Source organism: Ambystoma mexicanum, chromosome 5q (genome assembly GCF_040938575.1).
Source record: "Ambystoma mexicanum isolate Mex_15411 chromosome 5q, UKY_AmexF1_1, whole genome shotgun sequence".
Lineage (NCBI taxonomy): Eukaryota > Metazoa > Chordata > Amphibia > Caudata > Ambystomatidae > Ambystoma > Ambystoma mexicanum.
This window is the reverse complement of record NC_090933.1, coordinates 40172462-40192916: the sequence shown is the minus strand read 5'-3', so window position 1 is coordinate 40192916 and position 20455 is coordinate 40172462. Positions and strand designations below refer to the sequence as shown.

At 44.7% G+C, this 20455-nt stretch overlaps 1 protein-coding gene across 2 annotated transcripts in view; it reads left to right on the top strand.

The window, feature by feature from the left end:
- The first annotated feature begins 10324 nt into the window (after positions 1-10324).
- ANKS6 (ankyrin repeat and sterile alpha motif domain containing 6) overlaps positions 10325-20455 on the top strand; it is a 934279-nt gene continuing 924148 nt past the window's right edge. Inside the window, exon 1 of one of the 2 annotated variants that reach the window (XM_069620475.1) lies at positions 10325-10777. In XM_069620475.1, the coding sequence (XP_069476576.1) occupies positions 10443-10777 (335 nt within the window). In that variant the 5' untranslated portion in view covers positions 10325-10442. The remainder of the gene's footprint in view (positions 10778-20455) is intronic. The other variant, XM_069620476.1, reaches the window with a different exon arrangement.

Sequence of the window (20455 nt, the reverse complement as noted above, 5' to 3'; positions counted from 1 at the left end):
TATCCAGGCCAACAATAGCTGGTAAATTAGCAGGGATTGCACTTTACGGAAGAATTTCTGAGGTTTTGAGCTGAGGCAGGGGAGGGTACTGGGGGGTAGAAGGATGTTGGAAAACTGGGATAGAGAAATGAGCCTGCGGGGGTCGGCAAGGAAGGCAGTGATGGTGGAAGGATCTCAGAGGTGCGAGGGAGAGTGTGTTGGTCGTCATGGGAGGAGGTGATGTTTAGATCTTGTTTTACATGGATGTTCTTCAGGGCTTACAGAGTATCAGACCTAGTATCGTTGAACAGCAAGGAGGGACTGTTGTGGGAGGATATCTGACAACGGGTTGTACGTCTGGTGAAGAGGTCCAACAGGGACCAGCAAGCAAAAGGGGAGTGGGTATGACTGGCTTTAGGGGCAGCACGGTTATGCCCAGTTAGGACTGCCATGAATCGAGGTCAGGAGTGGAGGGAAGTTTGCAGGGCATTGTCAGGGCCGGTTTTTAAGCATCAGGAGCGGGAAACAGTGACATTGATTCCCAGTTTTGGGGGTGTTGTGCAAAACATTGGTAGAATTGAGGGAAGACTGGACTTGTTTCAGGTCCTCCTTGCCCACCTTCAGGTTCGGGGCAGCATCGGATGGGGCAACACGAGATGATGAAATTGGAAGCGTTGGAAGTGAGACAGATATAAGTGGTATATCAGAAATCTGAGGGAATAGGTGTTGGAACAGGAGGTTTGTGGACAAAGACAGGCTACTGTGCAGGTATTTATTGTTTCTTTCTCTTTTCAGATACATGAATGATGCAGGGGGAGTTTATGAGGTGTGGATCTGTGGTCATTCAATTGTGAAATGGGAGGGCAAGCAAGTGGGGAGTAGAGTGTTCGGATCTCAGATGGGGTGCTGCTGTAAAGATGTGCTTGTTAGGTGGCCCAGTTTGGGGGGACTGAAGTGGGATCAGCTCCTTCCAATGTGTTAGTAGGGTGAAACAGGGGAATGATGTGCCAGTGGCAACAAAAACACACTAGCGAGAATGACTTGCTTAAAGAGGCATTGATCAAAAGTATGTGGACGGAGCGCTTACCGAGAAGGGCATGGAGGGGGGCTTTGAAAGAGGGAGCAGAGGAAAGGACGGGGAAGAAGATAAACAAGCAGATCGGGAAGTTCTGTAAGGTTTGGGGAGTGCAGGTGGTGCAACGCTCAGATATAAAGTACAAAGCAGTACATTTGTCTACGTTGGGGAACAAATATTACATTTTGGACCTGACGATGGAAGTGGAGAAGGTAGTAGCAGCCTTGAAAGGCGTAGGGGGTGTGGAGCAGCATTAATTCCTCTGGGGAGGGTTTTTCTGGTTGCCTGGGGGGAGGGCTATGCCAGTTAAAAGAATGGTTGACTGAAGCTTAGGGGTTGGTATGTCATTAAGGAGGGTGGTCAGAGCTGTTCGGACGGACAGGCTAGCCCAGAGTACAGAAAAGGGGAAGAGGTAGCGAGGTAGGAAAGAAGAACAAGCAGTGGCTGGTGGAGAGGATAGGGCAAGAGTTAAGAACATACTGGGAGGCTTATGGGTGGGAGGAGAGAATTGAAGTGAGGGAATGGGGAGGGATAGATGGGGGATTTCTTAATGGTGTTAATTAATTACTATGTTAATTATTTGGTTAGTCTCTAAGACTAAGGGGCCAGGTTAGCGATATTTGTAAGCTTTGGCTTGTCACATTAAAGCAAACCTTTTCACTGGAAATTAGTCTGGGCGTGGTTTTTGCTTTTTATCCCAAGGGGCGTCCCGTGGGTGGGTAGAACGCATTGCCCTCTGGGGAGATTCGGGCACTGCACTTGGGCCAGACAGTGCAGGATGGGGACTGGGGGAGAGTTCCACCTGGAGCATATAAACTGGGCAGCCAAAGGGTTAGGAACAGTTGGTGCAGGGCAGCCTATGTGTTGCCCATCCCCTCTTTTTTTTAAAGAAAGTGCCAATAATAGCTTTGACTTTTATGTGAGGAAGGGGAAGAGGTGAGTGTTGGAAGAGTACATGTAAGGTTAAAGAGGGGTTCAGAGTGGTTTTCGTGTGCCAGGCTTGGACATTTGGGGGGAGTCGTTAATGTATTGGTATGGGCTGTTACTGATGTGACAGGTCAGTCTGGTTTCATGGATAGGAAGGGTAAAACGATGCATAGGCTTGAGTGGGGCGTTTTTGGAAGAAGTATCAAGGTGGGGGTTTATTAGGTGCTCGGGGTCACAGCAAGTTAAAGGAATGGTTGGGTGAAGCTTAGGAGTTGGAATGTCGATAAGGAGGGTGGTTTGTGCTGTTCGAGTGGACAGGCTAACCTAGGGGTACAGAAAAGGGGAGGAGTTAAGAATATATTGGGGGTTCATGAGGGGGATGGGAAGAATTGAATCGAGGAATGGAGGGAGGGGATTGTCTAGTGGTGTTAATTAGTTGCTATGTTAATTATTGGGTTAGTCTGTAAGGCCGATGGGCCAGGTTAGTGATATTTATAAGTTTTGGTTTGTCACATTAAAGCAACCTTTTTCACTGGAAATGAGACTGTGCGTGGTTTATGTATTTTAGCCCAAGGGGAGTATCAGTTGGGCAGCCTAACGGGTTGCCCACAATCTCTTTTTGTTATATAAAGGACCAATATAAGCTCTCGGGTATTGTGAGAAAGGGAAAGGAGTGGGAGATGAAAGACAAAATGTAAGGTTAAAAAGGTGTTCAGGGTGGTTTTCGTGTGACAGGCCTGGGCATTAGGTAAGGGTTGTTCATGTATTGGTAAGGGCTGTTGCTGTTGAGACAGGTCAGCTTGGTTTCACGGTTAGAAATGGTATTACAATGTATAGACTTGTGAGGGTTGGTTGTTGAAGAAGGAAAAGGGTGGTGGTTTATTAGGTGCAGGGGACACTGGCAGTTAAAGGGATGGTTGGATGAATCTTAGGGGTTGGTATGTCGTCAAGGTGAGTGGTGTGTGCCGTTTGGCTGGACAGGCTAGCCATGGGATACAGAAAAGGGGAGGAGGTAGTGAAGAAAGGACAGCAGCTTGGGGAGAGAATAGGGCAAGAGTTAACATATTATGGATTTGTGGGGGGAATAATTTAAGGGCGGGCATGGGGAGGGGTGGATGGGCGATTGCTTAATGGTGTTAATTATTCATGGAATTAGCAAGGGGAGCTGGCAGAGAGGTGAGCAGTAATATAGACTTGTGGCAATACCAAGCTGTATCCCACTGCTTGAATATACAAGGCAGTGAAGCTAACTGCCCTTGCATGTGCATACTTCATGTAAATAAAAGTTCCATACTAAACTACCCAGTGTAGTCTTTCATTGCCAGGTACCATAACAATGTGAACATTTGAAAGAAACACGCATTATGTGACCAAAAAGTTTGTTAGAGTCATTATTGTATATGGGATAAGACGCGCTTTTGATTTGTAGACCCAATCTCAACTTTTTTCAAACATGTGGTTTTCAGTTATTATATTGCACGCAACCAAATGTTATTTGCTCTCTTAGATTGGAGGGAGTTACAAAGAACCAGTTGAAAAGAGTTGACACAATGTCGGGAGCAGCTCTGAGATCCTGTCACTGCCAGATCTTGCAAAACGCGAGTCTGTAGGCGCGTGAGGCATGGTGCGCACGCCAAGATCTAAAAAGTGACCCTGACCCGACTGGGAGAGAAGCAGGGCTCCCCAGCGCTCCTCCTTAACAAGGGACATACATACTCTGGTTGTAGCAGTGAGCCAACTTCTGTGTAATGTCCGGGTACCCATACCATCATCCTCAGTGTTACTTTTGGACTCAATGACAACTTTTAATAAAGCCTTTCATTCATAATCCGTGTCCAGTCACACCTACACCAATACATAATTGGTGACAAGAACGCGGGAAGGAACTCGCCAGAGGTATCATGCAGGGAGCCAAGCCAACTCCAGCATTTCTACAGTGCCCATGTAGGCCCGCAATACCATGGCAGCAGTGGGAATCATTGTTTACCATGTATCTGGAAGCCATAGGGGGCATGGACTATGCAGCAGGAAGAAAGAAGGCCATGTTACTCAACGCAATGGGCGTAGACAGGCAGAGGATATTTGAAGGCCTCAAACCGTAGCCTGTAGAGAATGATGGTGACGACGTGTTCAAGGATGCTGTTCGTCGCATCGTGAGAAGGTTCTCAAACAAAAAGAATGGTGTGCTACACAGACTGATATTTTACACCAGAAAACAGGACAACGGAGAAACAGTGGACGATTACATCACCCACATGAGGGAGGTGGCGCCACAGTGTGGGTTTGGCCACAATGTAGAGAGTGTCATCTGTGACATGCTGGTTGTGCACACCAACTGCAGAAAAGTACAAGACACATTCATACTAGAAAAGGAGTTGAACTTGGACAAACCTGTTCAAATTGCTTGTGCTGAAGAGGAAACCTCATGCAGTCCGAGAGAAATAGCAGGATCTGCGTCATCTCCGAGGTCTCACCTGTGCAGTGGAGAGGGCAGCATGATAGGCCTATGAAGGATGGCGTTGACGACAAAGGGATGAAAAGGAGAGAGACCATATTACAGGTGCACCAGCACAAGACACATGGCCAATGACAAAGACTGTCCTGTGAGGAGCAAAGAGTGTTCAAACTGCAGGTGGTTCGGCCACATCGCAAAAGCATGCAGATGGAAATCAAAGAAAGTTACGCTGATTGAAGGAGAAATATGATCAAGAGGAGATGAGGACGATGACAGGCCGACGGTCACCATGGTGAATTGTTCACGAGCAAGAAGGGAAAAACCCCATTGTGTATGGCAAGTGGATGGCAATGAGACCCGTGTAATGGCCATTTCCAGCTCTGACTTGACAATCCTGCCCATCCAGACATACAAATGTATGGTGGGACACCACACTTTGGAAGTCAGAAGAACTAGACACAAACCAACCATCTTTGGGGGAGCGTCAGTGGATCTTCTGGGATACATCAATGCCAATATAGAATTCAAAGGCATACATACCACGACCAAGGTTTAGTTCTCTTGAAGAAGGTCCAGCAGTGTTCGGGTGAGATGATCAACACAAGCTGAACATATGACTGGACCCCAGCACAATAATACAGGAGGAGTGTGAGGGTTGAAAGACACATTTTCCGCCCTGTTTTCGCAAGAACCCGGAGAGATCAAAAACTACGTTCACAAGATCTGGCTCAAGCCAAATGCGATACCAGTTAAGCACAAAGTGAGGCCAGTGTCGGCCACGGCAAGAAACGCGCTACAGGACCAATTAGACAAGATGGTCAGGAAGGCACACTGAAGACCGTGGAGTAGTCTAAGTGGTTGAGCCTGTGGTACTTATCAAAAAGCAACATACAAAGGACATAAGGGTGTGCATCGATCTGCGCAGCTTAAACATGGAAGTGATAATGGATAGCTACCCTTTCCCAGCATTAATGAACCAATACTTATGATGAAGGAAGACAAGTATTTCTCCAAACTAGATATGCGTGATGCTTATCACCAGATAAGCCTTCACAAAGATACCTGACATCTCACCGATTTTATTACACCTTTCGGCACATACCAGTACACTTGCATGCCATTTGGTCTGTCGTCAGCTGCTTCAGTGTTCCAAAGAATGATGGACTTGTTGTTGCGCAATATAGGAAATGTGCCATACTTTCAGGACAATATCCTCATCTACACAGATACAAAAACACTCAACAAAGTACTACAGAAAGTGTTAGAGAACCTTCAAGATGCAGGGGTAAGGTTGCAATGGGGTACAGGATTTCGAAGGATGGTGTAAGCCATAGTCGAGGCTCCCAGCCTGGGGTCGAAAGAAGATTTGCGTTTCTTCCTGGGACTTGTGGATTACTACACAAAGTTTGTACCCAGGTTCACAGAGACAACAGCCCTGTTAAGAGAATTGCTGAGGAAAAGAGCAGAGTACAAATAGGGTCGAGAACAAATGACTGCTTTCAAAGTAGTCAAAACAAGGATAATCAACGCCTCATGTCTGAAGCTATTCAACCCCATGTGGGAAACATACATCACCACAGATGCAAGTGCATACGGACTGGGTGCCACTCTTACCTCAGAAGAAAGGAAGTGCAGAACATATAGTTTCATTTGCATCAAAAGCCCTTTCCGATGCAGAAAAGAACTACTCCACAGTCGAAAAAGAAATGCTTGCATATACCTGGGCTGTGGAGTACTTCTGCACATATGTTTGCGGCACCAAGTTCAGGTTGGCCATTGGTCATAAACCCATAGTCCACATGCTAAGCCCAGGGGGCACAAAGACTTAGACACCGTGACTGGCGAGGATAGCAGCCAAGCTGCAAGAATATACCAATGAGATACTACAAATAGCAGGGTGGAGGAACGCTAAAGCAGATTGCATGTCTAGGTTATTAGAAGGGAGAACTCCTGCCACCACGTTCTTCCAGGACGAATGTGTGGTAGCATCCATCAGTGATCAAAGCAGCCAAAAGTTCCTGGAAATGAATGAGTCTCACTGGAAAGAGGAGATAGACAAGGATGGTTTTTGCAAAGAACTTGCATGCAATTTGGTCTGTTGTCAGCTGCTTCAGTGTTCCAAAGAATGATGGACTTGTTGTTGCGCAATATAGGAAATGTGTCATACTTTCAGGACGATATCCTCATCTGCACAGATACAAAAACACTCAACAAAGTACTACAGAAAGTGTTAGAGAAGCTTCAAGATGCGAGGGTAAGGCTGCAATGGGGTACAGGATTTCGAAGGATGGTGTAAGCCATAGTCGAGGCTCCCAGCCTGGGGTCGAAAGAAGATTTGCATTTCTTCCTGGGACTTGTGGATTACTACACAAAGTTTGTACCCAGGTTCACAGAGACAACAGCCCTGTTAAGAGAATTGCTGAGGAAAAGAGCAGAGTACAAATGGGGTCGAGAACAAATGACTGCTTTCAAAGTAGTCAAAACAAGGATAATCAACGCCTCATGTCTGAAGCCATTCAACCCCATGTGGGAAACATACATCACCACAGATGCAAGTGCATACGGACTGGGTGCCACTCTTACTCAGAAGAAAGGAAGTGCAGAACATATAGTTTCATTTGCATCAAAAGCCCTTTCCGATGCAGAAAAGAACTACTCCACAGTCGAAAAAGTAATGCTTGCATATACCTGGGCTGTGGAGTACTTCTGCACATATGTTTGCGGCACCAAGTTCCGGTTGGCCATTGGTCATAATCCCCTAGTCCACATGCTAAGCCATGGGGCACAAAGACTTAGACGCCGAGACTGGCGAGGATAGCAGCCAAGCTGCAAGAATATACCAATGAGATACTGCACATAGCAGGGTGGAGGAACGCTCAAGCAGATTGCATGTCTAGGTTATTAGAAGGGAGAACTCCTGCCACCACGTTCCTCCAGGACGAATGTGTGGTAGCATCCATCAGTGATCAAAGCAGCCAAAAGTTCCTGGAAATGAATGAGTCTCACTGGAAAGAGGAAATAGACAAGGATGGTTTTTGCAAAAAGTGGTCATTTGGGCTCGAAATGGGTGGCCTAATGAAAGAGCCACAACACAAGGACTGCGGCCCTAATCATGCAGGCCATCTGGTATGAATAATGACAAAAGGCTTAAAGTGCGGCAAGCACCAATGATCCCCACTGATCTCCCGTCAGTATTATTTTATTATTATTATATTTGTTTATTTATAATGCACCGAAGCCCACGGGCGCCAGGGCGCATACAATAAGACAAGGACAGGTAGGGAAAGACAAAACAGAGGTCACGGGACACAACACATATGCTGGGACAGAGTGGACAGCAGCATAATGTTAACCTAGGGAGTTAGTCAAGTGATTTTATTTAAAGAGGAAAGTTTTTGACCTCTTTCGAAAAGGCAAGGTGGTTTGTCTCAAGCCTAAGGCTGATAAGAAGTTTTTTCCAATTTGCTGCAGCACGGTTTGGGAAGGCCCTTCCCATGCCGTATTCTTTTTTGTATGTCGGACCTGTTATTAGCCCAAGGGTTTCTGAATTTAGCGTCCGAGTGGGTTTGTAAGGGATGATTTTATCTTTCAAGTAAGCAGATGCTTTACCGAACAGGCACTTGTGAGTCAAGGTCAGTGATTTGAATTGTATGCGTTCTTCCATTGTTAGCCAGTGTATTTCACGTCTGGCATCACTGATATGTTTCCGATCTAGCTTTTTGTTTAATTGTTCTGATCGTGTTGTTTTGAATCAGTTGAAATTTATGCAAGCTTTGTTTACCGGCTCCTGCTAGGAGTGCATTTCCGTAGTCTAGGCAAGATAGAATGGTCTGTCTAGCTATAGTGGTGCAATTTTTCTCACTAAGCAGTGGTCTAATTGCCTTGAGAAGTCTAATGTAATAGGCACAGTTTTTGCTCACATACATTGCTTGGACCTCAGCATTTAAAGAGGCTTCTAAAGTCATGCCTAAGGTTTTGACTTTGCTCAATCCTTCAATGCGAGATTCTTTGATTTTAAAGGATTGATAAGCTGGAGAAAGTTTGGCTTGTGCTTGTGTAGATCCAAAGACCACGAGTTCAGTCTTATTGCTGTTCAAGCACATCCAGTTTGTATCCATCCAGTCCTCTATACTGTTGTAAAGGTTGTTAAGCAGAGTGCTGTACTTGCAGTGATCTAGAGTAGTCAGTAGTATGAGACAAGTAGAGCCTTGACTTTATAGGTCCACTGGACACCATGTCGCCCGATCATAGTTATGGGGTGGTCATTGTCGATTACCTGTCAAAATGGGTAGAGGCAGAGTTTGTACCCAACATCACCACAGCCATTGTGATAGAGGTGTTAAACGCTGTTTTTCAGAGAAATGATCACGGACAATGCCGCTGATCTTGTTTCAAGAGAAATTGAAGAGTTTCTACAAAGAAACAACATCAGGCAGATCGGAGCAAGTTTGTATCACCCACAAGCCAACAGGATTGTAGAAAGGACTAATAGGTTAATTAAAGAAGCACTCCAACTAGCTAGCGCGGCAGGGATCCCTATCAGACAATAAAGGAGGCCATAGCCTCTCACTGTCTAACTCCCAACACAATCACCTGTGTGTCGCCCTTTCAAATGCTGAGGGGGAGGAGTGCTGCTTCCACCTTAGTACCTCCATGGTTATCCAGAATATGGCCAGATGACACCGTAGACATGGAGAAAGTGGTTTGGGGATCCAGAAAAGAAAAGAAAAGAGCAAACAAAAGAACAAAGTGACATTCACACAGCAGTTAGGAGAACCGAGGTAAACGAAGGAAACATGGTGAAAATAAAATTACCCCACAAGGATCAAGTTACAGGATCTAAGTTTAGTCAGCCAGTGGAAGTCGAAAAAAAGGGAACCAACCACATATACATGAGAGATGGAAAAAGGTGGAATTTTGAGCGAGTTGCAGTGTTCAAATAATGTCCCATCGAGGGAAGAGAATCATCAGAAGAGGCGACAACGGCAGGACATCAAGTACCATGTGAAGAACCAGAGACAAGAGATACAGAGAACAGGTTGGAGGAGAGTCAAGAGGGAAGCAGCGAGGAAAGTGTTGCAAAAGGAGAAAATGACCAACAAGAGGAGAGAACCAAGTTGCTGCAGATACGAGAGGGAGCAAGAGATCTCAAGACCACACCTCCCAGAGTGTCACCCAGTGGGAAGCGTCCCCAGAGAGATGCAAAAACCGATCAGGTATAGAGACTTTGAGATGGAGGAGGACTAAGCTGCTCCATAAAAGGAGGTATGTGGGGAGCAGCCGGCGGTGCTTGGATCTCGTGAGACGCGAGTACGCGTGAGGCATACCAAGAACTGAAAAGAGACCTTGAGCCGACCGGGAGAGAAGTAGGGTTCCCGGGCGCTCCTCCTTAACAAGGGACCATAGCCTTCCAATACACCTGCAGGCAAGACACTATTAACCCTTACATAGCTCTCAACTCACCCACTTTTGGCGGGTGTCACCCACCTTGCAAGCAGCTGAATCACTGGCAAGGCCCCTCATATGCCCATTCACTTCTATGGGCTCTCACCCGCCAAAAAGTAAATCGTGTGTTTTCACTAACCTTGGTGACACCAAAGGTTGGAAGCTATGCCCTTACTTACATACTCTTTTTGCAGCAGTGATCCAACTGCCGTGGTACTCATACCATCATCCTCAGTGTTGTTACTTTTGCACTTGATGACAACTTTTAATAAAGCCCTTCAATCATAATCCGTGCCCAGTCATCCTTACACCACTACAAACAACCTCATACTTTTGGGGCTCCCTCTTCTACTGGAAGTTTGGGGATTTGTGTACGTGATTCAGGTATCCCACTGCTCCAGCTGCAGTCCTGTCCCGCAGCACTAAAGGGCGCCGTGAGCGCATGCGCCATGGTTGTCGACCGGGCTAGGAACAGCCTTGGCAAGTGCTAACCTAACGGGTTTTGAGGGAGTCCGCAGCTGCTGCGGGCTGGGCGTGATCGTCTGCTTCGCCTAGGCCGCCATGGAACTCAGCCTCCCTGCCCGCTGTCAGCAGCTGCTACGTGCCTGTGAAGATGGGGACTACGAGGGCGCACGGCGGCTGCTAGAGCCCGAGGCGGGCAGTAGCGGCGGGTCCTCACTATGCGGCGGCCGGCCCCGGGAGGCTCTGGCAGAGGGATCACCGGGCTCCTTCCCGCCACCCCCTTCTGTGGACTGCACGGACGAGGATGGCAACACTGCTCTGCAGCTGGCAGCTGCCGGGGGTTGGGAGCCCCTGGTGCGTTTCCTCCTACGAAAGGGAGCTGCAGTGGAAAGCAGGAACCATTGTGGCTGGAGCCCTCTAATGCAGGCGACCAGGTACTTCATGGGGTGGAGTGGGGTTGGCATTAAGGCTAGGTGGACCCCAAGTCGGGTATGTACCCATCTCGTGAGAAGTAGCTCGTTCTCTACCATAGTTGATACCGGGTTACTGATTTGCTTTTAACCTCGGATAACACTGACCTGAAGTTATTCAGTGCCAGACATATGGGCGTTGCGTCTGTTTTTGTGCTATGACGCTTGTAGTTCTTGATTTTATAATGAACAAAACACAAGTTTTAGAACGCAAAGAAAATGCGTGGCAGTATGAATGACACTTGATTTGGAACAGATAGAGATCTATAAGATTACTTTGCGTTTGGGCTGCATTTCGATTGATGTTACAAGTAGAACTGCCGAAAAAGTGGCCGTTATTGTGCATTTTTCCAAATGTAAATATCGTATTTCTTATTTTATGTATTTATAATATAGTCAATAGTTTTTTTTTTATATCAAAATTATACATATTTACAATCAGTACCGCTATATAACATTTGCCAAAGGTTTGACCGAATAAAGCTTTAAAAATGAAAATGATACCATAATGTGAAACCCAAAGCGTCTATCAAAATTAATTACATTTCCAATCCTCCCACATCGAGGTACACATTTCCATTAGCAAAATCCTCTAGAATATTTTCAATCGCAATCCTGAAATGCATTATATGGAAAAGTCAGATTGTTATTCCTACCAGTTAAATATAGGTCCCATAGTGCACTTGTCGAGCAAGTGTAATAATTGGGATTACCAATAGAGAAAATAATTTTCCTTTGTCGTTTCTCAAGGCTGTTGCATTAAAACAATAGGTGTTTAATATTTTGGAGGGGGATAACACGGCATGATCTCCATGTCTGCTAATTTCTCGATATTCTAAAATGAGCCCCCAAAAACTCATGTGTGAACAGAATTGAATTATAGTTTTCAGTTATCGCCAGAGTGTATAATTGCAGGGAAAATGGGCAAGGTAGCTAGGGGCATCCAGTTTGCCAAGCCTGGATTTAAATAGTGTTGTAAGACTTAGTAGCTAAATCAAACACATTTTGTTCTTTTTCAATGACCAGGATCGTAGAACATGTCAGAAGTGTATACTGTTTGCAACGGTTAACATTGGAGACCCCTCCGACTACATCCAAACAAATTTTATTTTTATCATGTAACTTGTACAAGGAGTACTCTTTAAGGAAAGATATATACGAGAAGGGAATCACCTAACAATCTTACCCATCAGTGTCACAGGGGCACCTTTGGAGCATTTCCAATGGTAGTTCAAGGTCCTCATCAACATAATTGAGCTTAGTCCTGGCAAGCTAAATATCGAATAACCATATTCATTTCTATTTTTTTAATTTGCATTTCACATTTTCATACAGTTATCCCCCCGTTGCATCTTTCTTCTCTGACCGACAGCCACCCCAACACCCCTTACCCATTGTGCAAATATAACCTCGCAACAGTGCAGGATATGCCATTATACAGATAGAAACATTTCTTCATTTTCTCTTTACACTTTCTTTTCCCCCCAAATTCAAGCAATTCCCAGTGTACGAAGTTTCTGTGGACCATAAGTAACATTATAATCTTTGTGTAAGAAGTTCAACACGATATGCCAGTCCTTGGTGAATGTAGAATGATCTCCCTGAATTGAATGTCAACCATTCTAATACCCAAAAGTTTCAAACTTTGGAGAACCAGTATGTGACAAGAGACAGATCTTTCGCCTTCCACTTTTGGGCTATCACCAGCAATGCCGCTTATTGTAATATAACATAAGCTTTCATGATTGGCTTCAGCCTCGATCTAAGTTCTGCTCAATCATCACCAATAGACATCGCAATGACCTTGGTTCTTACAAAGAAAACATCTCAACCATGAATTTTTTCACTTCTTCCCAATATTGTACCAGCCCCAGACAACTCCACCATACATGTTCCCAATCTCCCATCCGGCCGCAATCCTTCCAACATTTGTCGGCTATCGAGGGTTTCATTTTCTTCAAGCGGGTTGGTGTGTAGTGCCATAGCACCATCAGCTTATACCAAAATTCCCTTATTTGGGACGACCTGTTAAGCTTAAGTATTACTTTCCATAAGGACTCCCATTCTTCTTCCTGCACTTCCACCCCGAATGTACAACTCCAGCGCTGTTTATAGCTTATTTACTCATTTGATTTTGCATCGCCCAACAATTTATGCAGATTCGGGATAAGGGCCCTGTTTCATTTGTTAGATGTCAGTCTCTTAGTGTCGCCTTTTTACTGGTGGGGCAAGAATATACTGAAATCTGCTATTCTTCCGCAGGCCTAGTTACTGTTTACATTGTATAAACGATTTAGGGTGATTTCCCTGAAACATATATCTCTCAAATGTTCACAGCCAGCTTGTTTCCAATCCCTGAATGCCTTGGATTCGAGGCCCAGAACAAATTGAGGCTTAAAGAATAACAGCGTGAATGGGGATGTTGTGAATTTGTACTTTTTAAATACTATATCCCAGATTTCCTCGACCGGGCTCATAATTTCTCGCATGTATGTTAGCAGGTCGATCTTGTTTCGGCAACCACAGGGCTTCCCCGAGATGAGGTCCCCCACTGCTTGCTCCATCTGTTCCCTGTCGCCCCTGCTGACCAATCTTTGATGATCCTTATTTGAGCTGCCTGGTAATATTTCAGGAAATTAGGAAGGTCCAGACCTCCCTTCTCTGTTGGCACCATTAACTACCTTAGAGCAACCCTCAGAGTTGTATTATGCCATATAAATGCACGTATCGCCCTATGCATCTTCTGGGAGAATGACAAGGGAACCCATATTGGCAGAGTCTGAAACCTATAAAGCACTTTGGAAAGTGTGACCATTTTCACAGTATGTATTCTACCCAGCCATGAGATAGAGGACCCTATTTTAATATTTGTGATTCTATTTCACTTAGCAATGGAGGATAATTAGCTGCATATAAACCTTTTTAATTGTATAAGTGATAGCCACCCCAAGCAATTTGATTCCCTCTCGCCCCATCCTAGTTGTGTGCGTGTGTGTTTGTGTGTGTGTGTATGTGTATGTATAACCCAAGAGTCTTCTCTTTCAGCAGGCGAGAGAGACAAGTTTTAAGATTACAGACTTGGCCTCATTACTTTTAGGCCTGCCACCTGCCACTTTACCAAATTACACAAATTCCTGGGTGAACGCCGGTAATGTATTTAGAGGATCTGCTGCCATTAGCAACATATCTGTGTAGGACATCATTTTGTTTGCTACACCCCCATAATCAATTCCCTTGATACTCTCCGTCTGTCTAACCTTTGCAAGTAGTGGTTCTAAATGAAGTGCGTACAGTAGGGGTGATAAAGGGCATCCCTATTTACTTCCACATTGTACAGAAATGGGTAACTGGCCGTATTAACAATCGTGTTTATAGTTAGCCTTAATCATGTCTGTGAGCTTTGGGCCAAACCCCATCCTTGCCAGGGCAGAAAAGAGAAATGACTATTCAACGCGGTCAAATGCTTTTCCCCACGTCTATAGAGACAACAGCTGAAGTCTGTTTCTTCTCTATTTTCTCTAATATGTGCGACATGCTCTGCGAATATTGTCATGCGTTTGCTGAAGCTTTATAGATCCGGTTTGGTCTGGATGGATTAATGATGCTAATAAGTACACTAGCCTGTTGGCCAGCACTATTAGTGTATACTTTGGCATCTATATTTATTAAAGCAATGGGGCGATAAGATCCAAAATTAGACGCAAAGGAATTGTACAATCGAGTTAAAATGAGAGCCAGTAAGTTACCATATCTGTTATAAAACCCTCGTATCCGTCGGGGCCCGGCAACTTATTCAATGGGAGCTCACGAATGACCTGAAGCACCTCTTCCTGGTTAATATCCGCTTTGAGCGCCTGCCTACCGCTGAAGTGAGCTGAGAGAGAGTGATTGTGTCTAGATATTCCGGTTTGGAGTGTAAATCTGGGGCATCAGATTTATACAAAACTGAGTAAAATTAATGGAATTGTGCGAGGATACCAGAGGTGTCTGATATAACTTTGCCTGAGGGGAGCTTGATCTGTTGTATGATCATAGAGGCTGCTCTCTGAAGTAGTTGGGACGCTAGGAGGCAAACCCTTTTGTTGGCTTTCATATAATATTTTTTTTAAAGGAGAAGATGGGCCTTGTCCGCTTTCTTCGTTTGGAGAAAATTAAGCCTACCTGCCACAGCCCTAAAGGCTTTCTGTATCTCTGGACCTGTTTGTTTCCAGCTTTTTCAATATTTGACTAAGTTCCTCCTCTTATTCTTTTTAAAGCACTATATTTTGCTTGTATCTGTTGGCCTCTTATGTTATGAGGAACCCCTTAATGTTGCTTTTTAGACTAAAATCGAAATATTCCCTAATCTGCTGATCAATCTTTCCCCTAACCACAGTGGGAATCTCCATGTCCATAGCCTTTGTTTCTCCCTTGCCAATTTTATATCCAGCGTAATTGGAGCATGAACCGATAATGTAATGGCGCAAGTCATAATTTGCGTGATATTGCCCAGAAATGGGATGGAGGAGCAAGCATAATCTATATGTGAAAATGAGCAGTGCACATGTGAGTAGTTAGTATGTGTAGCCCTTATCTGTTCCCTTGAGGGTTAGCCAAAAACCCACTAGCGACAATTTAGCAAATTTCTGTTGTAGGGCATTGAAAGGGGGAGCCCCATCCAATATTGAGGTCTCCTAGCAACAATATTTCTCCCTCCACAAATAATTCCAACTGGCTTAAGGTGTTTTTCAAAAAACCTTCCTGGCCTGTATTGGGGGCATATACAGAGGACATGGTTAGCCTAATAGAGCTTATCTCCAGGATTGCAAATATACATCTGCCTTCTTTATAAATCTTCATGCTGACTACCTTTACACCTGTCCCTGCCCTTATTGCTTTTAGGACTCCACTAACCTTGCTGTCCGTGTTTGCCTGCAGAATCAGCGGATGACGCAGACAGAATTTATCTTTGTCCATTCTCCGAATATGAGTTCCTTGAAGCGCTAGCAAGTCCAGTTGTGGCGCTCCATGAGGGATTCTAACTTGCTGCGTTTTTGTGGGGTATTAAGCCCCCTTACATTCAATGAAAGACACTTGAATTAAACATAGTTCTTTACGTACATAATGAGGATTATTGCATTCTGCTAAAACACTTCAATGGTTCACATGCACAACGGGCTAGCTGCCCCTGAGTCCCCTTATTCCCCCCCCCTTATCACACTCCCCTTTTTTCCCTATCCCTCCCCCAAAAGTCCCTGGTGTGAGATGCAGAACCTAGTGTTTCCCAGAGTGCAAACCACCGACTGCAAGTCACCCACCAGCCCAGGGCTAAGTGTGGGGTATCCCAACACCCCCCATCTGCTACCTGAACAGACGAATTCCAAGGTGTCATCCTCACCCTCTGTCAGCTTCAATATTCCTTTAATGCTTCTTTGACCTTCTCCTGTGTGATCTTACAAGACTCCTTTTGTCGGCTTGAAACTTGGTCCTCTTAGACAAGCTCTCCAGTCCTCCCTTTGTTCATATTTGTATCTCCTCCTTTGGCAATCTGATGAGGACCATTCTGCAGCTTTGACCTGTTTAATGCCACGTTCCGCCACAGTCCCTGCCGACTAGCCCATCATAATGTCCTCCTCGATTTGAAACAATTCTATGCCGGCTTCTGTGGAAGTTATTCTGGGCTCTCTTTTTCCGTCCAGGGAAAAGAGCAAACCAAACGGGAAGGTCCATCTGCACTTGATTTTGTGTGCTTGAAGAGTCTTCTCTACCACCTGCATGTCCCTGTGTTTTTATGAGAGTTATCAGTGAAAGTTCCTGGTATAGTGAGACTTCTTCTCCGCTGTAAGTTATCAGAGCTGCAGTTCGTGCCACTCTCAATATTTTCTCCTTCTGCAGGTATAACGCACCAACACATCTCGAGGATGGTCAACCCTGTTCCAACCTCTTAGGCCCAGTCCTGTGAACCCTATCTACAGAAATCGCCATTGATTCTTTGCCATTGATAAGGTCTGCAAAGATTTGCGTGACCAACTCTTTCAATTCCGGATCTGACACTGTTTCCGGGAGGTTCCTAACTCGGATATTAGAACGTCTGGATCGACAAGTCCTCATATTGGATTTCCAGGTTGTGTGTGATCCTAGACAGTTCTTCAAGATCAATATCCGATTGCCTACTTTCCTCCAACACTTCCTGAATTGCCCTCTCATTTGTATCAACTCGTCCCCCTAAAGCGGTCATTTCTTTGCTGAAGTCAGCAAGTGAGAGCCGAATCTCTGAGGTAAAAGAGGAAAATTGTGTTTGAAATGAGGCTGAGAACTTTTCTTGAAAATCTTGGAGCTTTCAGTGAAACCTTCCTTGGAGGCTGCCATCTCTGAGCCCTTAGGTGGGGAGGCCAATGGGAGCTGTTGTCCGGGTGTAATCTGAGGCTGATATATCTGATTCTCGTCAAACATTTCTCCAATGGGTTAAGCTGTTTAGAGAGAGGCTGCATGTGCACGCCTGAGGCTTGCTTCTTCCAGCCTCCCAGCATGTGCGTGCCAGTGCGAAGACCTTTAAATCCACTACCCAAAAGACATGTTTGCAGCGTCCATTTTCTAATTGGACTTTTAATGGAAGATTAATGCGCAAGATCAATAATCAAAGACCTTATGTGTAGGGCCGAAGATCACCTTTAATCCAACAGCACCCAGCAAGGTTCCTGCACACCCTATTGTCCCCTGTTTCAGGTGCTGCCTGATGCTCTTTGTCAGGAGCTTTCTTGGGACACCCCTTCCTCCCCCGCGTTCCAATCTCCCTCTCCGGGTGTGCGAGACCTGCTGTCTTCGCTGAGTCTAGGAATCCTGTCCGCACCTCTCCCGTTCTTTCTTGCGTCATCGGCGGCAGCCTCCATGGACCTGATCGTGGTACTGCTGTTTACTGTGAGCACAACATGCAGTGCTAGGGCGGAGGAGACCGCTACTCTGGCTTGTGCGCACCAGAGAGAGACCGCGCACCCATTTAGCCCAACGATTGTGCGCCACACCCATTGTCAGAGCCTCAATCCTGCCATTAATTTGTCGATGATTCCTGGGCAAATGGGGATCTCTTCCTGCCTTGCTGGCTTCATAAAATCACACACACAGGATCAGTCTAGGGTTGAGTTGCTGCTAATAGAAAGGCGGAGCGGGTGCTTACACGTCCTTTTCTTCGGCGGCCAACTTGGAATCCAGAATAAACATATTCTATTGGGGTATTAGGATGAAGCTTAAGGAGAGATTTCAAACTTTTTCTCTCAATGTCACCAAGTTATGATATGGCATTTATAACGCGCCTATACACAAATGTTTATTAAATACCTGATGGCCCAGGTCTCTGCACCATAACTAACAATGGGGAGGATCCTAAAGTGGGGAATTTGATCATTGACTTTGCTGCAGTACTTTAAGCTTTTATATGTTGGAGCTGTACCCGGTAGCTTAGCCCATTACCCATAATCGCCCCTAGATATTTGTATTCAGTTTAATTTATTCCTTTGCTCAGCACTTTCCACTTCTCCCACTCCCCATGTACTTTACCCTTTCCCTCTCACCTGCACTTGTGTGTTCTCAATGTCACTGGGCCTAGTAAGATTGTTGTTTTAGTTCTCCCTTGTTCCCCTCCCATGCCTCGGTGCGCTCTGAAACACTTGTGTACGAGCACAATACAAATAAAATATCAATATCAGTTACCATCTCGAGCACATTCTTACTGACACTTCAGTTGAACCTTTTAGGTTCCTGTGATGAAAAGCCATGATCTTAGATTTATCAATGTTTATTTTAAGGTCATTCGGTTAGAAGTAATTACTCAGTGATCTGAGTTGGGCTCGTAAACCATTGGGTGTATAATAAGCAGGTTATCTGCATGTCCTGTATTAGTGTTGCCTCAAATCTGTTGATAAATCTTTTTGCCTCTTCTTGAGAGTGTACATAGCGCGGGCTGCTTTGATTGAATAACCAGAAAATACTAGATCTCCTAATGGCCTCTCTTAGCCCTTTCCAAATTTCCTGTAGTTCAATTTATCCGATTACGGTCCCCGCTAATTCTGATACGGCTTGTGCAATCAAAAAAGGCTTCAGACTTGTTCCAGCGAAAAACAGTGTGCAGAGGAAAATTATGATTGTCCTCTCTGGTCTTAATGAACATGTCTAAAACCAGAGGCATGTTAGTGGCAATACTAGACGCCTGTCTCCCAGTCACTATGGTAAAGTTTCCAGGATTATCACCTGGACATTGGCCATTCAGCATAGTCAATTGATATGAAGTAGCTCAGCCCGCAGTAAGACTTTAACAAAATCTAAAGTGTAACCTGTAGGTGGCTGTGTGATGACAGTTTGACAAGCATATAGATGATATGCTGATATATTAACATTAAAGTCGCCACACAATAAGATTGGAGTATACTGGTATAAATCCAGGGTTCTTTGTCATTTCATTGCGGGATGTTTTTTCGTGTTGTGTTTTTTTTTTTTTTTTTTTTTACTGCAGATTTTTCAACAAAAAAAGTTTTATTTTTGGCCACCCCCCCCAACACCCCATCTACGTTTTATATGATCCCGAACATCCACACCCCAAATATATATTATTCAAACCCCATAGACAATTTGAGTTTTCTTTTTTCCGTTAAAACATTCACGGTAAAAAACCTTGTGAAAAAACATCCCGAGATGAAAGGACGTTATACCAAATTCAGTATTGATTCTACCATTCTGATTTTAATCAAATGATTTACATAGTTATTAGACGTGTCATAAACATTTATCATTATCAAAGTCTGTTGTGTTCCGCCCATATAAGAGATCCAGCCAAGACACAGTAGGAGGTTTTCAGTGATAGTGATATGATTCTCCACGCTAATAAGGCCTTCCTTTGGTACTTTTCTTTGCCAAAGACTGGACGGTTGTCCTGCCATCAATTTTCAGTGTATCAGTAAGCCAAGTTTCCTAGAGAGCGACTACACTGAAATGACCAATTTCCCACCCCCACCCCTCTAAAGACCACACACTTCAGTGTAATGCAAAAAACCATGTGTATTCCATGAGACGGCTGTAAATGGCTTACTAAGGATGCTTTCCGTAGTTAGGTTGTAGCGCCAGATGTAGCCAACTCCAAATAGATGGAGATGTAGGATCTGAAGGAACATAATCTTGTGAAGAGAGGATTTTCCTTTTTCAATTGGTATCAAGACTTATGATTAACTTATCTGACTGGACCCTTCCTTCATTGTTAAATACCTGGATGGAACTGACACGTCATAGTTTAATAGTCTGCAGGGTTACGAGGATCTCTCTCTCTCTCGGAAATTTGTGGGTATGTGCGTTTGTCCGTTCGAAATGTTCAGCATACTTCCCAACATGCTACAAACCTGAAATGTGACATGTGTGTAGGTTCCATGGTGTAGACAATGTAAAAAGTATAACATATACAGTTTGTTTAAGTGGTCTTCAAAGCTTATCCCTGCCATATGGCTCTTCACACTATGTAAATGTCAGCAGTTCGTTGTTCCTAAACTTTCCACACTTAGCAACATTCTAGCTGACCTTAGCAGCACTCACTTCGGAAGTCATACGGATGACACAAAACAGTGCTTTTGTATTAATAGTGTGGCAGGAAATGGTGCATGTCTCTTCATTAGTGCCTGCAAT